This window comes from Protopterus annectens, chromosome 6.part1 (assembly GCF_019279795.1).
Source record: "Protopterus annectens isolate FY-2018-M chromosome 6.part1, PAN1.0, whole genome shotgun sequence".
Taxonomy (NCBI): Eukaryota; Metazoa; Chordata; order Ceratodontiformes; family Protopteridae; genus Protopterus; species Protopterus annectens.
In genome coordinates this window covers 1,693,536-1,718,523 of record NC_056738.1, presented here as the reverse complement: position 1 = coordinate 1,718,523, position 24,988 = coordinate 1,693,536, and the positions used below count along the sequence as shown (strand labels likewise).

General features: G+C 40.2%; 1 protein-coding gene across 2 annotated transcripts in view; it reads left to right on the top strand.

Annotated features, from left to right (window-relative positions):
- Window positions 1–5,036: 5,036 nt before the first annotated feature.
- The window catches only part of RBM45 (RNA binding motif protein 45), a 687,506-nt gene continuing 667,554 nt past the window's right edge, over window positions 5,037–24,988 (top strand). The window contains exon 1 of one of the 2 annotated variants that reach the window (XM_044075431.1): window positions 5,037–5,463. In XM_044075431.1, the coding sequence (XP_043931366.1) occupies window positions 5,185–5,463 (279 nt within the window). In that variant the 5' untranslated portion in view covers window positions 5,037–5,184. The remainder of the gene's footprint in view (window positions 5,464–24,988) is intronic. The other variant, XM_044075430.1, reaches the window with a different exon arrangement.

Below are 24,988 nucleotides of genomic sequence, written 5' to 3'. Positions count from 1 at the left end.
CTGAAACATGCATCTGGATATGATATTTGAAAAAATTACATGGAGCTTCTTAGTTGCTTGGTGTGATGGATTTGAAGTGTTCTTAAGACACAAGTCTTGCTGGCTGGATTCTGCTAAAATTCAAAGTCTGGTTATATTTGCATTCACAGTCTGTTGCATACAGAAACTTGCAGAATATACACTGATGAGAGAATATACTTTGCAGCATCAACTTTAGAGAGCAGTAACAAATAAGTTTTTATAATAAACCAAATGGAACAACATTGCAGCTTAAACGTACTGTTCCAACTTTACTTCTCATATAGTACAGATGATGTGAGAGATATAACATTTACCTTAGGACAAATCAGTCCCTACCATACCTCTATCACAACTGGATTTATACAGCTCTTTATATACAGTTTTAGTCATGCATAAACATATACATTTCCTCTTGATATTCTATTTTGGAGAATTGCTCATCCTGTAGAAACAATACTAAGCTTCCTTGTTTAACAATGTCTTGTAAGAGACCATCTTTTCTGACAGTGTGAACATCCTGTAACAGTGTCCTGATGTCCATGCAGAAAAACATGTTTTTGAGGAAACACATTGTCCTGTATTCTATTTGGATCTTTGTATAAGAACATCTGTTCTTGTGCCAGTGCTGATAAGCATATCCTGTTTTCCATGCAGAAAAACATATTTTTGAGGAAACACATTGTCACAGTGTTATTGTCCATTCTTTAAAAGCAGATTTTACATTTTTTGCTCTTGCATACATCCTGTTTTTAAGTCTGTAAGGGAAAAATGTCCATTCAGCAGGTTTCTTATTTTCCAAGCCATGGTCATTTAGTATGACTGCTGATCACATATTACTAAACTCTGTTTCTGCATTTAAGCAAGCTTTTTCTTTCAGCATATTTACAACATAATTAATTTCAGCCTTATATTCATAATATCTAACAATGTTATGGGATTTATGGTAGAAAGAAAAGAAGAAGACAAAAGTTAAGATGAATATCAATAAGCACTATATGGATAATCTGGAATAACAGATATGTGTAACTGTATAATAAAATGTGGGATCATAAAATTATTATGGGAGAAAAGAAAATGGCTGTGCAGCAAGGAGTAGAAGGAAGACGTTATTAATGTTAAAATATGTTTAAAGGAATATGTTTGTGAATTTATTTGTTATTTTGTTGTATTTTGTGTTATGTAAAGTGAGAAAGATATTCACTGGAAATTGAATGATGCAAGTAAATAAAAAAGCCATAAGTCCTATGGGATCTTTTACATCCACTTGAGTTTTCACCATTTCAGGCAGATACAGTGTTGATAAATGTACTGTATAGTATAGTAAATCTCATTGCTGAATATGATGAGGTTATGCTTAAATATATAAACATTTATAAAAGAAGTTGATGATAAGGCATGAACAATCACTTATAATTCACTGGATAAAGCATATCATTCAATGTGGTTCTTCTTCTTTCAGCTTTTCCCGGTTAGGGGTCACCACAGCGGATCACTGTCCGCTCATGATTGGCAGTGGAGTTTTACAGTGTCGAGTTGCCAGCACGGTGCCCAACCTTCCACAGAAGGCACACACATGCAAGCACTCACGCCTAGGGCCAATTTAGTGTGTCCAATCCACCTACAGCATGTTTGCGATGTGGGAGGGAACCGGTGCACCCAGAGGAAACCCACGCAACCACAGGGAGGACATGCAGACTCCGCACAGAAGGCACCCCAGCCAAGGTCGAACCGGAGAATCTCTAGCTGTGAGCTGGCAATGCTAACCGCTGACATTCAACATGGTTAAAAATCAATAATGTCATTGATGGCATGTATAAATATTCGGGTCTACTTTTTTTGTTTGAAATTACATTATTTCAAAAAAGAAAAGTACGCCCCACTTCCACGAAAGTGCACTTCAGTGAAAGTGCACTTTTGCGAAAACCGATTCACCGAAGCACGGTACAATTTTGTATTTATTAAGCTGGCTTAATAAATACAAAGTAAACAAAAAACATTGTTCCCTTGCAACCCCCACACCCCTGCTACTTAAATATACCCACTCCGAGAACACACTACAGTGGGGAAAAGGATATATTTCCTTATCCCCACTGTACCATGCTTTGGTGAATCAGCTTTTGTGAAAGTGCACTTTCTCTGTAGTGCACTTTCATGGTTCGCGGAAGTCAGGTCGTACTTTTGTTAGTTGAAGTAATGTAACTTTGTCTAATAAAAGTAGACCCAAATATTCACAGTTGCTTGCACAGAGTTCTGGTGCAAAACTGTGAACTTGACAAACTGCCTTAAAGAGTGTCAAGTTTGTTTGCCTACTTTTATTAGATATTGCAGTGCTCGATGTACTCTGGAAAGAGAGATGATTAATTTTAGGGCCAGCATTACTCCCATTTTGCTTCCTACTTTTCACTTTATGTAACACAGAAAACTGTGTAGTTGTGCTACAGGGATTAGGATCAAAGAAGCCAAGAAGAAAAGGTAACATTAAAATTGCTGTTTCTGCCCTGTTAGAATTATCAGTTAGACATGGTATGTATAGTGTAACTCTGGCAGACTGTAGTTCTTTGTGTACTAACACACATTGTTTTGTAGTCTCTTCATCAGTACTTTCAGTTTAACTGCATAACTGCAGCTAATGGAAGATGTGGCTCATGAGGAATTTAGCATTGTCACAGGTTTGCCTTTTGGAATGATCTACAACTAAAAATTTACACAGTGGAACTTGACAAAGGTCAATGTTTCTCCATTCTCTTTTAATGGCAATTTCTAGTGATATGTGAGGACAGTGGCCACTCACATACAGTGGCAACTGCTCTCATCATCTTTGCATATATTAATAACTCCAAAATGTCACCAGTGAAAATAATATATTAAAATAAAAACACTGACTTGAGGTCATGTTCAAATACCAGTGTCTAATGATTAAAAGTTTTTGTTCCTCAGTAACCAGAATTTTGTCATATTCACTGAATATAGTAATGCCATATTCGGGACTTTTCCATATCTTTTTAAAGCAATACCTGAAGCTTGTTTCTGGTAACATACCCCATGACATGTACAGAAAAGGATGCTATCATTTAATAACAAATTATAAGGATGAGGTGGGATTGTGCTCCATTTAAGTCAATGGGGCTTCGATGAACCCATCAACAGCTGCCCATTCCCATTCACCCCAGACAGCTCATATAAACATCCTAACCACTCATAAAACACAAGTTTCCTGCCGCATAGTCAGGGCTTTATCCCCATATGCCAAGGAGCTGGCTTGGATTTTTCCCAGTATTGATGACTCACGAGTCCGTAGCAATAATTTATAATACTACCTTCCTTATTTAAATATTATACAGCAACCATTTGGAAATATTTCCAAGCAATGACAATTCATCATTTTATCAGAATTGTAAGAAAATTATTGCATTGAAAAGGAATGCTAAATTTAGGAGAGAATTTATGAATGGGCAAAAACATGGGGAATTGTTTCAGAACTATTTTATCATTTTCTCTAGCTGTCTTCATATTTTCAGTAAAAAGTATTAAATATACTACTGTGTGGAAATTATGCATGTCCTCCCTGTGGTCATGTGGGATTCCTTCGGGTGCTCCGGTTTCCTCTCACATCCCAAAGACTTGCGATAGGTGGATTGGACGCTCTAAATTGGCCCTAGGCGTGAGTGCGTGCATGTGTGTGCCTTCTGTAGAATGCCGGGCTGGCAACTCAACACTGTAAGAACTCCACTACCAGTTATAAGCGGACAGGCCATCCGCTGTGGTGACCCTTAACCGGGAAAAGCCGAAAGAAGGGCGATACTGTAGTGTACTGGCTCACCGGCAGTTTCGTGCAAGAGTGGGCGTGGCCAGGGTGATTGACAAACCTAAAACCTAGGAAGTGGTAAGGAAATGAGGCATGATTGGCATGCCATGTATATTACCCCGTGATGACATGCATATAATGAATGTAGATGAGCAGCTCAGTACTATACATTCCTGTGATAGTTTATTTATTTGTAATGCTGGTGCGCAAGGACCTTCTTTTGCTTAATATAAAGTACTACAACTAATTCTATATAAGTAATCCCAGTGAATATAAACAATTACTTTTTCCCTTGGCTTTTGCAGGGGGCAAGCCCCCCCTGCACCCCCCTTGTAGTCGGTTCTTGCAGTTGGTATATTCAAATAGCGGGGGGGGGGTGCAGGGGGCTTGCCCCCTGCAAAAGCAAAGGGGAAAAAGTAATTGTTTATATTTACTGAGATCTCTGGTACAGTTGATGTAATACGGCGGTTTAGGATTACTTGTAGTAGTTTGTCAATTTGGCGCTTGTATTCCAGCATTTGTTAACTTATGCTGAAACAGCTAAGCATGCACTTCATGATTCTTTAAATGGAGTTTAAATTTATCTGTTAAATATAACTGCGATTACTCATCAAAATGTTCATACTGAGGAAGCCTCTTCATTTTTGGTTATTCATAAGTACAGCAAGACGTCAACCAGCTGGGGCGGGGTTGGGGTGGCGCTTGCTACTGCGCATCTGGCGAGCCAGTACACTGCAATATTGCCACTTTGCCAGGGACAGTCCCTCTTTGGGCAGTTGTGTCCTGCAAAAAAATTGTAAAAATGGCAAATGTCCTGAGATTTTAGGACAAAATTGTTTCCTATATTTTATGTAATAGTTGCATAAAACAGTTTTTCTGTATCTGAAACACCTAAATGTTATAAGAAACAGAATAAGCAACTAAAATGCTACAAGAACAAGCTTTTATTTAGGCAAAAAAGTGAAGTTCTGTCCTTTGTACTGGCCGTGGGTATGTTTCGGCCTGCAAAATCTGACATTTGTCCCAAAAATGTCCCACTTTGGGCTTTTGAAAAGGTGACAACCATATCGCCGAAAGAAGAACTGGAAATTGCGAATAATAATTAAAAAAAAAAAAAAAAAAAAACAGTGTTATTTCTTCCCTATAGATGGCAGTGCAGGTATTGTACGTTCTTGCTCGAATGCAGCCGCTTGACGCTCTTCTTCGAAACTGGCAGTTAGGTGTCGTTGGTTTGTATGTTAGATGGAAGAGAGAAAAAAACACTGAGTACAATCACGATTGTAGTGGTGTCGTTATCTTGAGAGATAGTGTGTAGGCAGTTATCTAAAAAAAACTTATTCTTAAAATAAGAATTAGTAATGGATGAAGGCACAACTTTTAAACCATCAGCCGACAATCTGGATGATCCTCCAAACAGCAGGCTGTTCTTGGTGCTCAGTAAATCTACCACGGAGGAGGTGATCCGCAAACATTTTTCTCATTTTGGTGAAATTCAGGATATATGGGTGGTAAAAGATAAACAAACCAAGGAATCCAAAGGAGTCGCGTTTGTCAAATTTGCAAGATCTTCTCAGGCTTGCAAAGCGATGGAAGACATGCATGGCAAATGCTTAACGGACAATACAAAACCAATCAAAGTAAGCGCTTACGTTCCCCTTAATTGTACCCTGTTAAACAGATTGAAATAATGTCTTTGTTTACGTAAGATGATATTTTATTCGGTATTGCTTTCAGCCGAGAGATGTGTTTTTACATTGTTTTACTAGGTAATATATTTCAGTTGCTGCTGGTGATTTTGACCTTATAGTTAGTGGTGAAATGCAAGAAGACGTGCGCTGATGTTGCTGCATTCCGACAGCTTCTTTCCATTCCGCTACGTTGGTGGGGCTAACTAGTAGGGGGCGCGCTTTGTCATGTTGGTTATCCGCTTACCTGGTGTGTATTTGTCACTGTCATATGTTTTGGGAATGAAACGCAACCCTTGAAGGTTGCAAAAGGTAGGACCCCCCCCCCCCTTCCATCGCGGTGCTCTTTCTAATGATTGTACCTTGCACATCATGAAAACATTATGCTTATATAATTTTGTGGTCTTGAGTCACTGTGATTGACTTTTTGTTTACACATCTTAGTAATGCACGTGCAAAAGACGCCTTTAACACAGAACACTCAAAACTTCAAACTTCGCGAGGTACGATCCAGAGCTGATTTCTGAGGACTGCTGTGTGCGCTGAATAATAAATAACATTCTGGTTTGACGATTGAGTCCGATGTGTGGCGCAACAACTAAAACAACTTTCCATCTACAAAATGTCGAATACTTACAAACAGCTTACGACCAGCTTCATTAATGAAGCTCACTGGATGGATAAAATGTATTACTTTATATTTATAAAATATTTTAATGATTCCTAATTATTTGATAACAAGTTATTATCGATTATGTGTGACAGACTTCTTCAATGTGGAACATTAAGGTATATGAACTTTTTAAGGCTCAAAATGAGGTACACCGAGAGGTATGACAACGAAGAGGGTCTTGCATACCCGTCAACTGTCCCTGATTTTGACTCAAACTCTAACTCTGTCCCACTTAATCCCTCCTAAAACTAATGACTTTTGGAGGAAATGTGAATTACACGTTATGAATAATGACAACAATTAAGAGTTCTAAACTTCGGTTACCTAGAAAATGTGTATTAATTCATATGCTCTGGGTCTGTAAATGTGTCAAGTTAATAGCAGTAATATTTTAAATATGTCCCTGATTCAGTTGATATTTGTTTCCAATCGTTTGAGAGGTCTGAAGATGGTTGTTAGTGTGCAAACGTCTCTATTGTCAGTGTGTCTACCCACTTTTGATTGCAGTACATGCCTTACGGCTTGGAAAATGTTATCCCCCAGAGTATTTTGGGAGATGTAACTGCTGCCGTTTCTTTGGTACACTTCACCTTCTGCACCTATATGTTTAGCTGACGTTGACATTTTGTCAACATTTCAACGTCTATACACTGTGTTTTGTCTTTTTTGTCATTGTTTGAGGGCACGTCTAATGGTGCGTTATAAGTGAGGCTGTAAATATGTTGACATGTTCTAGTTCAGTTAAGATAATTACATTAGTACGACTTAGGATCCTATAAGTACTAGGTTAGCTGCCCCAGCCAATTTCCATTTTGGTGCTCTAATTATATACAGTTGTATTTATATTGTATGATGTAATTTATATTTATATTGTTTAATAGCAATGACATATTTATATTACCGTTTTTAGCCTTTTGAGTTTTCTGTTTAAGTGCTGTCGGTGTCCATTTTGCATGGGAGCAAATAGCTGTCAAATGTCCTGATGACAAGTCAGATTTTAGCGTTGTCCCACTTAATTCCCCGTAAAACTGGTGCCTTTTGGTGAAGGTGGTAAATTGCACTTAATAAATCCGTCCAGCCATCATATGACAGTAGTTCCATTTTGTGAAGCAAAAGTCTGTAAAATATTTTGTCTTATTGTGTCAGTGTCTTAAGTTAGTAATATTATTTTTAACTGCATCCCGAATTGGCCCTGATTCATTGAGAGCAGTATAATGTGGATTATTTATTAGTGCATTCTTTTTCGGTTTTGGTTGCCTTTATATTCATTTTTGCACACCTGCTTGTTGAGTGAGATACCATCCTGGCTCCATTGTGTGAATTATTTATCATTGTTACAAAACAGAGTTGCATAGCTGACTCTTGCAACAGTACAGGCTGGGTCACTAAGAAAATGTTTTCTACGTGTATAGTTGCACATTAATAGTATTTTCCAACTTCTTTACCATACAAAAGGGTGTTTCTGTTAAGAGTTCATGCCTGATAAGAGCATTCCAGTCTTGTTGAAATAGCCCCAGGTGGATTGGACACTCTAAATTGGCCCTAGGTGTGAATGTGTGTGCCTTCTGTGGAAGGTTGGGCACTGGGCTGGCAACTCGACACTGTAAAACTCCTCTGCCAGTCATGAGCGGACAGGTGATCCGCTGTGGCGACCCCTAACCGGGAAAAGCCGAAAGAAGAAGATCGTGGCTGTACAATGCTCGTTTTGCTGTCGTTATATGAAATGGATTGCTTGTGAAGGCTATAAAGTAAATTAGGGCTGATGATTGTCAGCTCTGTGGACATTGCTTCTGTTCCTAAATGTTAACAATTTACTTATCAAGTTCTCGGTTTCTTTCCTTTTTTTTGTTGTATGTTTAACTTTTTGTTAACTGTGGGTGTATATACTAAACATTTTATAAGCTGTATTTCAGAAATGAAGTGGGAAATTTACAAAATGTAAAGAGAAAAATGTGGAACATTCCCTTATCTTTAGGAATATGCTGATTAGTGCACCATTGTACTAGTAGGCTTTTGAAAAGAAAAATTACAAGCATGGGTGTATGCCTTAGGCCTGCACTTTTAATGTAAGTAAAGCAAATTGTACAGTGTTCATACAGAAGCTTGTCTAGATGAAAATGAAGCATTTCCTGACTCTGCCAACTGTGCTTGCAGAGAGAATTATGTCTTAATTTAACTTTGTTGGACCTTGTTACAAATTGAGGAAAACCGATCCACTAAAATTTTAGCCGATCCACTAAAATTTTAGCCTGATCCTTCATAACAACATGAAGCTTGACTTGCATATAAACAATGTAGTTGGGGCCAGTCACAATCCTTTTCTTGGGCCCAGTCATTGCTTACTTACAGTTCTCGGCTGTAACTCCTGTTGCATCCATCCCTTCCCTGCACCACTCATCTCATCTGCTATGTTTCAACTTTCTGTCCTCCATAATTTGGATCAGGCATGTAACAGAATAGGATGGGCACAGTGACTTAGACAGTAACATTGCTGCCTCACAGCAAGAGGTTGTCCAGTTTGATTTTTGGCTTGGGTACCTCCTCTGCAGAGTCTGCATGCCTCCGCTGGACCCTTGTAAGTCTGTTTGTGCTGTGGTTCTCTCCCACTGACATGCAGTAACTTGATTGGCAATCTTCCAAACTCCCCGTACTGTGCATAAAGTGAATGCGAGTGTGCATACTGTAATAGGCCAGCATGCCTTATCCATTACAAGTTTCGATACCGTGCACTCCTTTGCTGCTGTGATAAGGTCTGGTTTCCCCACAACCTTGTAACATATAAAGCAAGTTACTGGAAAAATAAAATGAATGTAAGAGAGTAGCCAGTTCTGCTGTTAAACATCATGGTGTAGGATTTATCGTGTGTGTGTGTGTGTGTGTGTGTGTGTGTGTGTGTGTGTGTGTGTGTGTGTACCTATGTCTGTCTCTCTGTACAACCTGAAGTGTTTAGAGCTTAGTTACCAGCTTGTTCATATCATTTGTCTTACCATCACAGTTTTATCCACTTCTGATTGTATGTCCTTGTCTGAGACTGTTAAATGGAAACTAACCCCCAGATAGCTCAGGCCATAGGTGGACTAGTTTCATAAGTTGCACTCTGGTCTAAAATATTTCCAGTGAAAGCAAGCATTTAAGAGATTTGAAAGTCATTTTCAAAACAATTGCTGCTGTTTGATGCAAAATAATTTAGTTTATTATTCTTTAATATTTTGACTTGTTAACTTTTTGTATTCTCATTAGCGAACCGACCCCTAACCGGGAAAAGCCGAAAGACAAACAACAACTTTGTATTCAGATGTTTTGTGGTTTATTCATTGTGTGTTATGTTGCTGCTCATTCTTGTTACTTCTAGCATAACTTCACTGTGGTATTTTCTCTCTCTCCAGTTGCCTTGTCAGTGACTCAGAATTTAGTGTTGCATGTTTATTTCCAAAAAAAAAAAAAAAAAATAGTTCTTTTTCCACGTCTTTTCTTCTCTTCTAGAATTAGTGAAGGTTGATCCACTTTAGAAAGTATTGCAAGTAATGTATGTTACACCATCCCTGGGATTCAGCAAGCTCTGCACGGCATGCAGGGATAGTGCAAGAGCTGCTGCATGCAATTTGTCCGAGCGCCCCACCACTATTCCTGCACGGACACAGCTTGTGTATGCTAGTTGCCCCATTTGCTGGTGAAAAACATGCAAATGAGGTGAATTAGTGATCCAGGATGCAGGCAGGCACTGTGCAGGAATAGTGTAACTACAGAAATGTATTCGGTTACTAACTGAATACATTTCTGCAGATTACAAAATGGAGGCATGACTGCTCCAAAGAAAGCATGTATTCAATGTAGTAGGCATGGCAATGGCCAAATGTATGGCCACTGGCATGGGAAATAGTTGCAGAATTATAAAAAAAAAGCTTTTATTTATTTATTTTGGTCGATTTCAGCTGTTTAAGCGTAGGACAGAGGTGTGCAAACGGGATCTGCCCAAAAATGATGAAAATAGTTGGAAATAAGCTTTTAAACCAAAATCAGCATTCTGCCATAATAGTCAATGGTATGCATAAGACAATACCATGGAATAGTGGTTGCTAAGGGGGAAGACTTGAGTGTCAGTTTTGTAATCATGCATTAGCAGTCAGTTTTATGCAAATGAGGGGATTGATACTGAATCACAGATTTCCCCTCAGTGTTAGCTTGCATCCAACCGTGTAGGTGCAGCAACACCATGGTAAAAGCATAAGAGGTAGATTACCTCGTAAGGGAGAATGTCATGCATGCTGTAATCTTATTGGAGCTCTGTGGCCCGTGTTTGCCCTTAGCTAATCACAGCTAAGGAAGTGGGGTGTGTCTAATGCTGCCTAGCAGTATTTACATTGCCTAAATGGGTGTGTGTGCTGCGCACTGCATTTAAAAAAAAAAAAAAAAAAAAAAAAAAAAAAAAAAAACACACACAGGAAATAGCAGCTCTGTTCACATCTGAGCACTGGGTATGCGCCACGTGCCTCGGGGCTTAAATGGGAAGGCAATGGTAAGGGAATGCAGTAGTCGGAAGGCAATCCAGGAGAAGTATTATAGCTGACAGGTAAAATATATCAGAATCAGCCAATTACACAGGCAGCAGCCCAGCCTAGCACACTACTGTAAACTATGCAAACACCTTTCACTCTGGTTTTTCCCACAAACTCTACACCACCGGTGTACACAGACAGGGAAATTTTACCTAACAAAACTAACAAAATGTTAGGGGCGGCTATCGCTCTCGTACATCAATATGTGGAAGAGGCTGAGTGTGGTGAGGATGACAATGCCGACGACAAACCCACAGTGTACAGACCCAGGGTAACCTGTCAGGGGCTACATGAGCTGGAGATAGTGGAGCGCTATAGGGTGGACAGGGACATCCTACAGCAAATTGTTGAGCTGTGCTGGCCACGCCTCACACACGCAACCAACAGAGGGGAACCCATCCCAGTGGATTCCAAGGTATGTGTAGGGTTAAGAATACTAGCCACAGGTACCTTCCATAGGCCAACTGGGGATATCCAGGGGATCTCACAGGGATCAGCATCCAGGGTACTCCACCAGTTCCTGGATGCCATATCAGCACATGCTGGTGAGCACATATATTTTCTCAAAACCCGTGAGGCATTGAACAGCAGTGTGCTTCTATTCCACCAAATAGCCGAATACCCTGAGGTAGTGGATGCTATAGACTGCATGTACATACACATCAAAGCACCACCCGGTGAGCAGGGTAGGGTCTACATAAACTGCAAGGGCTTCACCTCCATCAACTGCCAAGTTGCCCAATGCACCCTGGAAGCTATCACGACTCCCACATCTGGCATATGACACAGCTGTACCAGAGATTTGCAAGTGGGGACATCCCATATAGCCACCTAGTAGGGGATGCTGGTTACTCACTGGAGCCGTGGCTGACACCCCCTCAGAAATGCACACACACCCGAACAAGAACTCCATAATGAGGCACACGCACAAACAAGAATCATAATAGAGCATATGTTTGGGATGCTCAAAGGTTCCGGTGCCTGGTCATATCCGGTGGTGCCTTGCAGTACTCTGCAGCTACATGTGCACAGATTTTCATTGTATGTGCCTTGCTACACAATATGATCCTGGTTTCCGCAGGAACAGTACGGGGCAGGGCCACACATCCCCCCCCCCCCACCATTGCCAAGGCCAGCACAGGCACAGAGTGACTCTGAGAAGGAACAACCTGAGCCTGCCCATGTAGGCAGAAGGAGGCGTGCCCAGTATGCCCAGGCTTTGGCAAAGAGGCAATGCATAGCACATATACTGACACGGTAGGGACCCAGGGAATGACACCTCTCTCTGACTCGCACATACAGTAAAAGGGATGCCAAACATGACATTACCTGTGCTTTACCATGTGTAGGGTGCTTTACCATGTGTAGGGAGTGTACTATGTGCATCTGACGTAGCCCTCCAGCACCAATCTCAATACTGGCACAGCCGCAAGGTAAGTCGCTCTTCCTATCAATTGTTGAATGGAGTAGTATGTTCTGTAAGTTGACCTATGGTATGGATGTGAGCATGCAAGGGAATCTGGTGGCTGAATGGGATGGCAGCAGATAGTGGACACCTATATGGGCAACATGAAATCCATAACAAATACTGGTGTCAACAAAGTAGGCAGTACTAGACAATGTGACAAATCCCACTGCAGTACATGTAGTGGCCCAAATGTGTGTCCCTAGGACACGCATGCATGTCAGTGAGGCTCACATACCCAACAACAGCCTCTGCCAACAGGACAGGTGTTGATGACCATAAAGAAAAGCTGTGCTAAGGCCTCCAGTTGATGGCAATGGAGGACAGACCCCCTCCAGACCTACACAGACAGACTACAACAGGTCTGGAAGTTGTATGTTAGTTCTGAAGGGTAAGAAGTCTGAAACTGAAATATAGGTCAATAAAACCTAAGATCTATACTCTGATATGCTTCTAGTCTGCATGATAGGTCAGAATACAAAATGAAATGGAAGCCAACAGAGTACGTGAAATACCAGTACAGTCATAGCAGATGTTTACAGTTGTCAGGTGTGCCCCCCAATCCTATGTAGAAATGCAGTAATGTGTACTTGTGGGTTTAATAACAGTGGAGCACAGATTACCTGAGCTGGCCCAATTTACAGGATAGATTGTTGCATTTGTACAATATGCAGGAGTCTGTGTATTGGGTTGTTGTGTGTTTTATATTGTGTGGAAGTGGTCAGCATGTAGACATGGAGGGTCGTGTCTTGGTGGCCTATAGCCAGTACTGTTGACGACAGGGCCATGTTCTGACAACTGCAGTGCCAACCACAGTGCATCCCAGCAAGACCCAATTCATCCATACTTACTGTTCAGATGTCAGTATCTGTCACCTTCTGAAAGATGGACATGCCATGAATGTGGACCCAGACATGTACACAGGTGGAAGTACCATAGACAGAGTACAGAAAATGTAACTGTCAACTGCAGACACCTTTGGAATTGTACGTACAGGTTAGCAGCACATTAGTTGTCTGTGTAGTATGCCAGACTACATCAGTATTCCAATCACGGACAGACCACAAAAGGCATAGTTATGAAGTAATGAGAGACTGCCTATGTCCCCGCACAAGGCAGCATAAGGGGAATGTCCCAGGTGTATCTGTGAGTCAGCTGCAAGAAGCTTCCATATCACACTTGCACTCACCTCACCCCACCATCAGCCACAGGTTTATTTCAGGTCATATCCATGCTGTTGGGAATGAGTACAGTATGACCACCACTTCCGTATGGGAATACCCACAGAATATAGCATGCTGAAGAGGTGTCCCATGCAGGTGTGTGTCTAACTGTAAGCAGCACCCTGCCAGCATCCAGAACAATGGAGTAATGTGGACAGGAACTATTGCCATTAACACCTCGCACACTTAACCTGTTACCCCAGGGGGGAAGCCTCTGACTGTAGGAGTGACAGAATGCACTGGCCTGCTACAGATGGCCTGCATCACTGCCAAATGCCCCACAGTCCTCTGTCAAAGGCCTATGCCTCACCCGTACTGCCAATGTATGTTATCTCATGGGGTCCCAACTAACAGAACACAAATGCAAGACCATGTTGACTAATCCCAGTCGCTTGCCCACCATGTCCTACTGCATTAACTGTGGACTAACCTCTAAATACCGCTGGGATGAAGGGACAACTATAGGGTACTTCTCCGATATCACTCGCATAATGTTAGGAAGAGGATAGAATAACAGAGTTGGGGGGGGGTGTAGAAGCATGGACGCCATGGAGTGTGTGAAGTCTGAAACTCTGCTGTGTGCCCATACTATCCCTGCCTGCAAACCCAGTAATGAGTGGCTACAAACCTGTTTGTAAACTACAATGTGAAGGGGAACTGACCTGATATATGAGCCCTGTGTCTGGGTAACCTGGGTGAATCTGTACAGCGGATCAGTAGGGGCACAGCATGATATGTCCATTCTGTTATGTCGATAGATGTACAAGCAGGGGATCCTCCGCCACCGCAGTACCAGGGTGCTGGACCATTTACACAGACTCATCAGCAAGTGTCTGCAGCTACCCCTCCAGAATGGCATGAGTGTGCAAGAATATATAGGCTGCAGACCACAGTACTGGACACAGCTTCATTCATCTTGTATTTCCTAGGAAATAACTGTGAGCAAATAAGTATATCTGTCAGTAGTTGATGACTTAATACATCACAGTGTAAAACAGTACATATGTCTGAATATCTCTGCTAACACCAATCATGTAACACAAGCAACACAGGCACAATAGTTAATATCCCACTATCTTTTGCCCATTGGGACTCCATATTGTCAACCCATCTACAGATATCCTGCAGAAACAGGTTGCTAGCTGTAGGTGTAGAACACACAAAATCCTGGACTGGAGTACAACTTATCTGGAATGTATTCACACACTCAATGCAGAAGGTCCTACTGAGCATGCTCCTACACTTAGAGAAATGAAGCCTAGTAGCCTAGTACCAACCTATGAACGTGATAGTACAAATCCGTATTCATCTAGTCTTTGTATACCCAGTCCTGTCCAGTGTAAAGTTGTGTGCAACTGAGTGTTGTGTGTGTTTCCAGAGGAATGATTTATGGCCCATTCACACACACTGCACTTCCATTGCCCATGTTATCACTCATGCTGATGTCAGTCACCTTGAAATAACCCTCTGGCCAATTCTCAGCCCCATAAGCTCTGTAGTGCTTGCGATAACTGCGTAATGCTATAGTGCAGCATACTAGTTAGGTAGGAGTTCTAATCCCAGACATGGCAAGTGTGTGTAGATTAATCATTTTGAGGCCATTCACAGTAACTACACCTCCCATTGCACTACTTTAGCAAACCTGCTGATGTCAGTCACCTTGAAATACCCCTTTGGACAAGGGCCAGCCCTATAAGCTCTGTGGCACTTACGATAACTGTGTAATGCTATAGTGTAACATACTAGTTAGGAGTTCTAATCCCAGATATGGCAACTGTAAAACTGTGTGTGTCCTTGATAATACCTGATATTATGGACATTCACACTTGTTAATCCCTTTAGCACTGCTGCAGATGTTAGTCACCTTCAAAGATACCTGTGGAGAGCTCTCCAACATAAGCTCCATGGCACGTGCCATAAATGTGGAACAATGTAGTACAGTAACTACATAGGTATGGGTTTGAATCTCATCTGTGGTAAGTGTTTGTGTGTGTACATATGTATGTGTGTGTACCTCAAAAATTTTGGCCCCATTTACACCCAGTACACATCTCAGAGCCTGACTGTAGCAGTCATGCAGATGTCATCCACCAAGAAGTACCAGTTGCCAACCCTAAACCATGTCACATCAGTGGTGCATGTGGTAAATGCGTAACATAATGGTCCGTAAAGATTGTTAGAGGTTTGAACCTTACCCCTGACAAATGTAAATGTGTGTTTAGGGTAAAACAATTTTTGGGATCTGTCACCCACTACATCACCCAATGCCTGTATTTACAAGGGCTGGGGATGTTCCTCACCTTAGAAGTACCTTGGAACAACTTCCATCCTAAAAGCTCTGTGGTGCGTGTGATAAATGAGGTACACTGTAGTAGCAATACATATCTAGGTAGAGGTTTGAATCTCAGTACTGATGTGTGTGTGTGTGTGTGTGTGTGTGTGTGTGTGTGTGTGTGTGTGTGTGTGTGTGTGTGTGTCTGTCTGTTTGTCTGTCATCAGTATCCTGTGTGGAGGTTGCTGTGATTATGTAATAACAGGATGCATTGTGGGGTGGGTTTTGCTAAATTATGTTGAGGACCTAGTATATGTCAGTGTCCACCTTACAAGGATAACAGATGTCAAACACCAGAGAGGCTGGTGTAGACCATCCATAGCCCTACATGTGACATTATGGATTGGTGAACAATATAGGCAACCCTTCTATTACCCCGAAAACACTTTCCATCCATGTCTCATACACAAACGCACTTGGCTAGGCAACAACCACTATATTGGTAGTTCCCTGCTTAGTGCCTCACAGATAACCACAGTGCGATTTGCAGTGGACTACATGCCTCTTGACCACAACAGTGCCACTGACATCAGAAAGTACTGTGATGTGTTGCATCTCCTGCCTGTGTGTGTGTGTGTTATCCAGCAAGTAAAAGGCATGGCACCCTGTTCCATCCCCGCAGTAGGCAAATGCTTACAGTGGCCCTTTTCCTCTGTTCCCCACTGAACGCTTGCAACAGCTGTAGAGTCTGCAAATGTAAGCCACAAAGGGAATACCATGCCTTATACACATGCCCTGTATGGACAGACTCCACTAACTCCACTGAATACCTGTATCATGCTGTCAATGTAGGTGCAAGCATGACCTCAGTTCCATAGCCAGGTCTCGCCAAATGAGGTCAGGAATGCTACTTCAGAAGGTAATAGTCTGTCCACACAACATGCCCCAGAGACCTCAAGTGCACTTCCAGATGTCAAAGAACATGCGTGTAAGACATGTGCACAACCCAGACACTGTCCATGTTATCATGGGAAGTGATACACATCACTGGCCACCCACAATAGTAACCCAAATGAGTGGCTGGTGAATACAGTACCCACCCGTGGGGACCATTTCAAAGACTACACCCTCGAGCCACACTGGAGACTTATTGTCATGTGGCCTGATGCCAAGGTATTCCCTTTGCCTAGCCTTGTAGTACACACCTGTGAAACAATGAAGCTATGCATCTCAGAACTGGCAAGGTGTGTGTGTGTGTGTGTGTGTGTGTGTGTGTGTGTGTGTGTGTGTGTGTGTGTGTGTGTGTGTGTGTGTGTGTGTGTGTGGAGATTAATGATTTCGAAGCCATTCACACTCACTACACCTCCAATTGCCCTACATTAGCACACCTACTGATGTCATTCACCTTGAAATAACCCTTTGGCCACATTACAGCCATATAAGCTCTGTGGCGCTTGCGATAACTGCATAATACTGTAGTGTAGCAAACTAGTCTGGTAGGAGTTCTAATCCTGATCCTGCCAACTGTGATAATGTGTGTGTTTCCCTGAGAGAGTGTGTGTTTGTCTTCGTTAACGCCTGCTTTTGTGCACATTCACACTTTCTAACTTCCCTTAACCCTCCTTTAGCACTGTTGTAGATGTCACTCGCCTTCAAAGATACCTTCGGACAGTTCTCCACCATGTAAGCTCCGTGGTGCGTGCAATAACTGCATAACACCGTAATAGCAATACATAGTACCGTAATAGCAATACATAGTCCTGTAGGGGTTTGAAACTCGGTACTGGTAAGTGTGTGTGTGTGTGTCATCAGTGTCCTGCGTGGGTGTTGGGGTGATTGTGTAATGACAGGATCCATTGCAGTGTGGGTTTTGCTACATCATTATATTAAGGACCTGTATGTCCCATTGTCCACAGTACAAGGCCAACAGTTTTCAAACACCATAGAGGTTGTTGTAGACAATCCTCAGCCATAAATGTGTACAGCCATTTGCAATTCTGCTTGACAGTATGGATTAGTAAACAATATAGGCAACTGTTATAGCACCCAGATACCACTCTCCAGCCACGTATCATACACAAACACGCTTGGCTCTTACTCTCTTACTTTGTCTCTGTCTCTCTATCTCTCTCTCTCCCCCCCTCTGGTGGATGTGGAAAAGTACATCTGTTTTGCATAGGCAGCAGCTTGAGTTTTCTAAGTAATGCTTATGATCAGCTGGTGGCCTGTGCATGAATTGCAGTCCCCCACTTGCTAATTGCATGTGGAACAGCTGTGGTATCATTCCTATAGCCAATTGCGTGGAAACACACTCCTATAATTAAGCACTTCATGTGGGTGTTGGCCCTTTTCCTTCACTGTGAGCAAGACTTCATGTGGATGTTTTGACAAACAGCATCACAGAGGGTAGTTGGAAATACCTCTTAAAACCTACACTGTATAGACAGGCCAACAAACATGAGGGGGATGGTCCAGACATGGGACAGAATGTATGTATTGCTGTTCTACATTTTGAAGTACTGTTGGTTTTACAGAGTCTGTGTGGATATGGCTGTCCTACATAATTTAAAGTCTGGCATGAGAGTGTTATGTGGTTGACGAAACTCTCACCTGTAGGGCTATCTGCAGACTGGCCAGAGTTTGGAGTCCTACATGTTGTGTGTTACTCACACATTTCCTATCTTTAGAAATGCAGTAGAATACTCTGGTGATTGCAGTCAGTACATGGTGACATCCATGTGAGTTACTGACTTCATATCCCTCATAAGAGATGTGTCACAACAAACCCTGGTACACCAGGAATTTTCTCAGTTTATCACACTTTTGTGCCCCCATCCCCCAAGTCTGTCACACTTTGTCCATATGTCATACAGTAAGAGCTGCATATGCACAGTACATCATTTATTTACTGACATCATACCTGATAAGCCAATGAGATATCAGACTGCTAGACATGTTATGTATAGTAGGCCTTATATCTGAGAACAAAACCTGGACATTCTGTTGTAGTCTGTATAGTAGTGAGGTCTGTGTACTTTCGGTGATTGTTGACAGAGTGTGTATTGTGAATATGTTACTTGGCCTGTGTGCAGACTGTGGTAGATGTCATTGTTCTTGGTACTGTTCTATCTGATGCAGCATGCTACTCCAGTTTATGGTAACCTATCATTGTACATGTTTGTAGGGCCAGACTGACACATATCTTATACCACAGTCTGGCATCAGACTACACTGAGTATTGGCCCAGTATATGTAGCATTAGTGTGTGAGTGACACATGTGAGGATGGTTTTGTTCATACAGTCCATATACTGTACTTGTTAACTAGGCTTACCATAATGTGACTGTGACTCTGTTCCGATCGGTTGTGGGTATGCACTTTCATACTGGTGGCTGTTACATGCCTGTAGTGCCTGCTATATTTTCAAGTACATGTGCATTCCTCCATAGGAAACTTGGGTCAGTGTTGTGGCAGTCTGCCTGTAGTTTGCACAGTGCTTTGTGACATGCCTAGCAGCTCAGTGTATTTAGCTAGTGTGATGTTATGTCCAGGTATTTGTCAGATGTACAGTTGCCTGGCCATCATAAGTGTTGTGTATTTCTGAAAAAGCATTGGGATGCTCTGAAGATGTATGTCACTAACTAGTGGGAAGTATGTGGCCTTGGAACCTGTGCTCCTCCAGTTAATATGCGTTAGGACAGACAGGAGTGTGTGAATGCATCAACTCTGAGCTTTATCTATTCCAGTATTTATGTGATATCCCCATTTACATGGCTGTAAATATCCACTTTGTCAGGCTTGGTCCACATGTCTTGCACTAAGGAGCTCTGTGTATACCTCTGGACTGACCAGATTGTGTCACTGTCCACGTTTATTGGTCGTATCTCTGTTGTATTCCACAGAATCATTACTGTGATTTGTGTGGTACTTCACTATGATGATCTTATGATGTCTGTCAGTAACTGATGTACATGTCAGTATCAAAAGTGACTTCCCACACAACATGTCTGACACAACCCGTTACTGTAGCAGCATTCTACATTTAGAACTGCAATACTTGCATGTATTTTTGTGTGTGTGTATATGTATGTGTATATATATATATATATATATATATATATGGATCCCTATCACATGGTCGACAGGCTATATGATTGACACTAATTTGGTCAACAAGCAGTTTTAAGTGGGGGGCTTTGCCCCCCACACCCCCTAACTATATATATCAACTCCAGGGTCGCACAACATTGGGGAGGGGGGCAAATCTGCCTGTCTACCAAATGAATTGTCGACCAAATGAGTGTCGATCAAATGGCTTGTCTACCATCTCGGGTAGACCCATATATATATATATATATATATATATATATATATACACGTGTGTCTGCACTGTTTGCCATAGTATATGCAGTGGTGAGATTAGGCCATGTCTCCCACTCCTGAGTGCTACCTTTTGGATATGGGATCCATTCCATGGTTTGTAAGATGTGTGCAAGCCACGGCTGCCTCTGTTGCAGGTGAGTGGACAAATGTCTTGGATATAATTCTTGGACAGCAGACCATTACTTGGTGTGACATTGAGGCCCTGTACTTGATGGAAGGTGCATACTCAAGAAGAGTGAATGCTGTCAGTACCTCAAAAGCTGCTTCCGCAATATATTGTTTGGTGTGTGTGCACACACATGCTTCCAGTTGTCCTAACATAGGATTCCATATTGCAAATCTATTGGCAAACCTGAACGAAACACCATACTCACCAGCTACAGACTGCTGCCTCAGTTATATACCAGAGGGGCCTACATAGTTGTGTGAGAGATGTAATGTCATTAGCCACATTAATAAATATATATATATATATATATATATATATATATATATATATATATATATATATATCATCTATAGAGATGTAGAGAGAGAGACTTTTAGATATAGACATATATATATATATATATATATATATATATATATATATATATATATAACGTTAGCTATATAGATGTAGATTATAGATATAGATACACATAGACATATATATATATATATATATATATATATATATGTCTAATGTGTGTGTAGGTGTGTGTGTATATATATATATATATATATATATATATATATATATATATATATATATATATATATATAATATATATATATAGTACAGACATATAGATAGACATATATAATGTATAAATATTTATTTATTTATTTATATACATATAGGTTCATAGGTAGGTACTATGCTATTGGCCCAAGGGCCTACGTAAGCGTAGCCAGCAAGGTTCCATTGCTTACGCCACCCAAGAAAGTTATTTTCCTGTGCCACTGTCCAGCAGAGACACAAGAAATACACCCCAGGGATCACTTCTATTTCCCATCCACTCATCAAGATTTTTCTTTAAGAGTGCTAATGAAAAACTTTGCTTGACATAGATGGGTAGCTTTTTCCAGAGTATAGGAAGTCTCTGGGACAGGACTCTATCCCTCCAGCTTGTCCTGTTTATTGTGGTGACAAGGTTTAGGTCCCTAGAAACGTGTAGCTCGGAGGGATTGGGATTTCCTTAAGTGTAGCATGTCCAACAGCTCTGAGTTTGATATAGCTTTATATGTTAGGCAGAGATCACCTCTCAGTATATATGCTACAGAGTAAAACTGGAGTGTGAGTGTGTGTGTGTGTGTGTGTGTGTAATTAATTAAATAAATAAATATATATATATATATATATATATATATATATATATATATATATATATATATATAAAATATGATTATAGACTATATATGATTATAGACATATATGATTATAGATTATAGACATATATATATATCTATATATATATAGATCTTATGTACTTTTGAATAATGAATACCAGGTTAACATCAAGTGGTATAAACGTTTTGTGGATGATATTTTTTTGTTGTGCCATGGCTCAGAGCATTGTTGTGGCATGGCTCAGAGCAGTGGCTACAAGAGTTTCTTTTATACTTAAATCAGTTAAATACTTTCTTGAGTTTTACCTATGAATATTCTGATAAAGAAGTAGAGTTTTTGGATGTTAAAGTTACTAAAAATAATTTATCCACTGTGTCTACTACTTTGTATAAGAAAAACTGTTAGAGTAATGTTCTACACTATGGCAGTATGCATCCGAATCGTACGAAATTTAATGTTTTGAAAGGACAGATATTTCAAACTGAGACTTTTTAATGATGATGGTACTCTCGTTGTTGCATTACAAACACTTGAACAAGAATTTTTAGAAAGAGGCTATAGCAGTAAACTTACTGATTTTCAAATAGCAGAAGGATGGTGGCATAAGTCATGTAAGTGGCAGCCATACTTTTCCCCCCTCCCCACTAGTATTAACAACAGGGATAATACTGACAATATTTTCTCAAGTGATGCTTCCACTGATACCTCTAGGAATAAACTAAGGATGCTGTTGACTTTTGCCAGCAATGTGCATGTAGCATGTGGTATTATTAAAAAGAACTGGGATATTCTGTCTACTGTACATGAGTTGAATGGGATCATTGGCACACAGCCAGATTTTGCTTTTAGAAATAATAGATCACTTAAGAGTCAGCTCTGTTATCCATCCTTTAATACTAAATCAACTTTAATATCTGATAGACTTGGTACATATATGTGTAGGAATTGTATGGCCTGTACACATAACACATTGGTAATCATTTCACACATCCCACTTTGGGTTTTAAGATGGATACTGCTTTTTATGCAGATTGTCGAACAAAAAAAGTCTATTTTTGCTATTGTACTACCTGCTTCTCATTTTACATAAGGGAAAACAAAGTGTGTTTAAGGATAGAATACTTGAACATCTTAGGGATATTAGGAATGTTAAAGAAACCAGCGCACTATCACTACATGTAGCTAAAGAGGGTAAAGAACATAAATTTAGCTTTATGGTACTAGAGGTTCTGCATAGTACCAAGAGAGAGGTGACATAAATAATACAGCAGAATCTAGTGAACAGAAATGGATTTTGCGCTTTCAAGCTGATAAACCTCCTGATTTAAACAACAGTTTCCCTGAAACCCTTCCTTAAAGCATTGATTTCTCTTTTAATATTTTATCATATATATATTTCAATAGTTTATTATTGTATTCGTTACCATTTTAAGTACATATTGTTAATTTAGTCTGTTTTTATTAAATCTTTTAAAGATCTATATATTTTACAGATGTATTTTATCACATGGCTTTTAGCTATGATGCACATTTTATCTGATTTTTGATTGGATGTTGTAGTGTTTTAAAAATGTAACTGTTATTCTATCTTTGTTGGTCTGGTGAAGCGGATGTTATTCCAAGAAAGTGCTTACTTTACTACAATAAAGGACATATAGATTTTCACTGCTGTGTGGAACTAATATATATAGATATATATATATATATATATATATATATATATATATATATATATATATATGTTTGTATGTGTGTGTATATATGTATATATATATATATATATATGTGTGTGTGTATCTATATGTGTATATATATTGTTTTATTTATATATATATATATGTATATTGTTTTTATATATATATATATATATATATATATATAGTGTGTGTTTTTATATATATATATATGTATGTTATATATATTTATGTATATATATGTCTAATATATATCCTATATATGTGTGTGTGTGTGTGTGTGTGTGTGTGTGTGTGTGTGTATATATATATATATATATATATATATATATATATATATGTGTGTATGTATATGTCTTGTGTGTGTATATATGTATGTATGTGTATGTATATTATATATATAATGGGATAGTCCGACTGGATATATGTCCATTTTCAGGGGAGGCCCGGGGAGAATAGCTCCACATACCAAAAAAGAGACAGTATATACATCACTGAGTGATAAACTCAGGCAGACATGTTTAGAAAAATATAGACAAAGAATACAGGCAGATATCAATATACACAATGTGAACATAGAATACAATTGTATCTAATTCACAATGCTTAGACATTCAAATGCTATGAGGCATAGATACTTGCCTAAACAGCAGGTTGGGTAGCAGGACGTTTATTAGTGAAGTTGTTATGCAGGTTTAGAACAAGGGCACTGACAATGAGATGTGAGGTATTTTTTGAATTCTCTTTTAAATAGGGGTAGTGAGGTTTCCTTGGTAATAGTAGAGTAGATTCCAGATTTTACTGTTTGAGTTGGCAAATATAGCATCGCCTGCAGAGTTCTTGGATTTTTGGGTCGGTATCATTAGTTTTTCAACTGAGCGTAATGGCCTGGGGGCACTATGAGGGGTGAGAATATTTTTGAGAGTAGGAGTGCTATCAGGTTGTTGAGTATTTTATGAGGTACTGTAAGCTTGTTGAACTGTAGAAGGATAGGATACTTTAGCCATCCCAGTGCTTTGAGGTTCTGGCAATGGTGGGTCCTGAAAGCCATGCCAGTAGCAAACCTGGCTATATGATTGTAATATCCTGATAATTTGTTGATCCGTTATGAATAGGATGGGGAGTACAGGGGAGGCATACATAAGGGTAGAGAAGGAGGTTTGATCTTGCAATAGCTGCCGTAGCTAGGTTGTGAGTAAAGGTTTGGCACTGTGCAGGGAGCCAAGTTTTTTGTTGACGGACTTAATAGTCTGACATGTTTATCAAATTTAAGGTTGTTGTCTATTATTATGCCTAGAAGCTTTGTGTGGTCATCGGGGGAGATAATGGTGTCATTGCTAGATTTGATGTTGAAGGAAGGAGGAGAAATTCTACGGTTAGGGGAGAGAAGGTGTAGCTTGGTTTTGATAGGATTTAGAAGCAGGCAGTGATATATTTCTGCCATTCTGAAAGTGGTCTGGGTGAGGGTTAGAAGTTGTGTAGGAGAGGAGGCGGAGCATATTAGCATTCAGTCATCTGCATATTGGATGCAGGTGGCTCCTGGGATGGTAGTGTGCAGATCATTGATAAAGATAGAGAAAAGAAGGGGACCTAGTATGGACCCTTGTGGGACACCTAGGGTTAGAGAAAGTTGGGATGACAATTTGCTCTGCCATAAGACAGCCTGCTGTCTACTGTTTAGGTAGGAGTGTAATCACTGTATTGAGCGTTGGTCTAAACCAGTGGTGTGTAGGGTATTGAGCAGTAGCTGATGGTTGATCATATTGAAAGCTTTTGAGAGATCTAAGAAGAGTGCTGAAGATAGTTTGTTGTTACGATGAAGACTGATGACATTAGAGAAAGATAGAAGAGCTGTGGTGGTACTGTGGAATGGCCTAA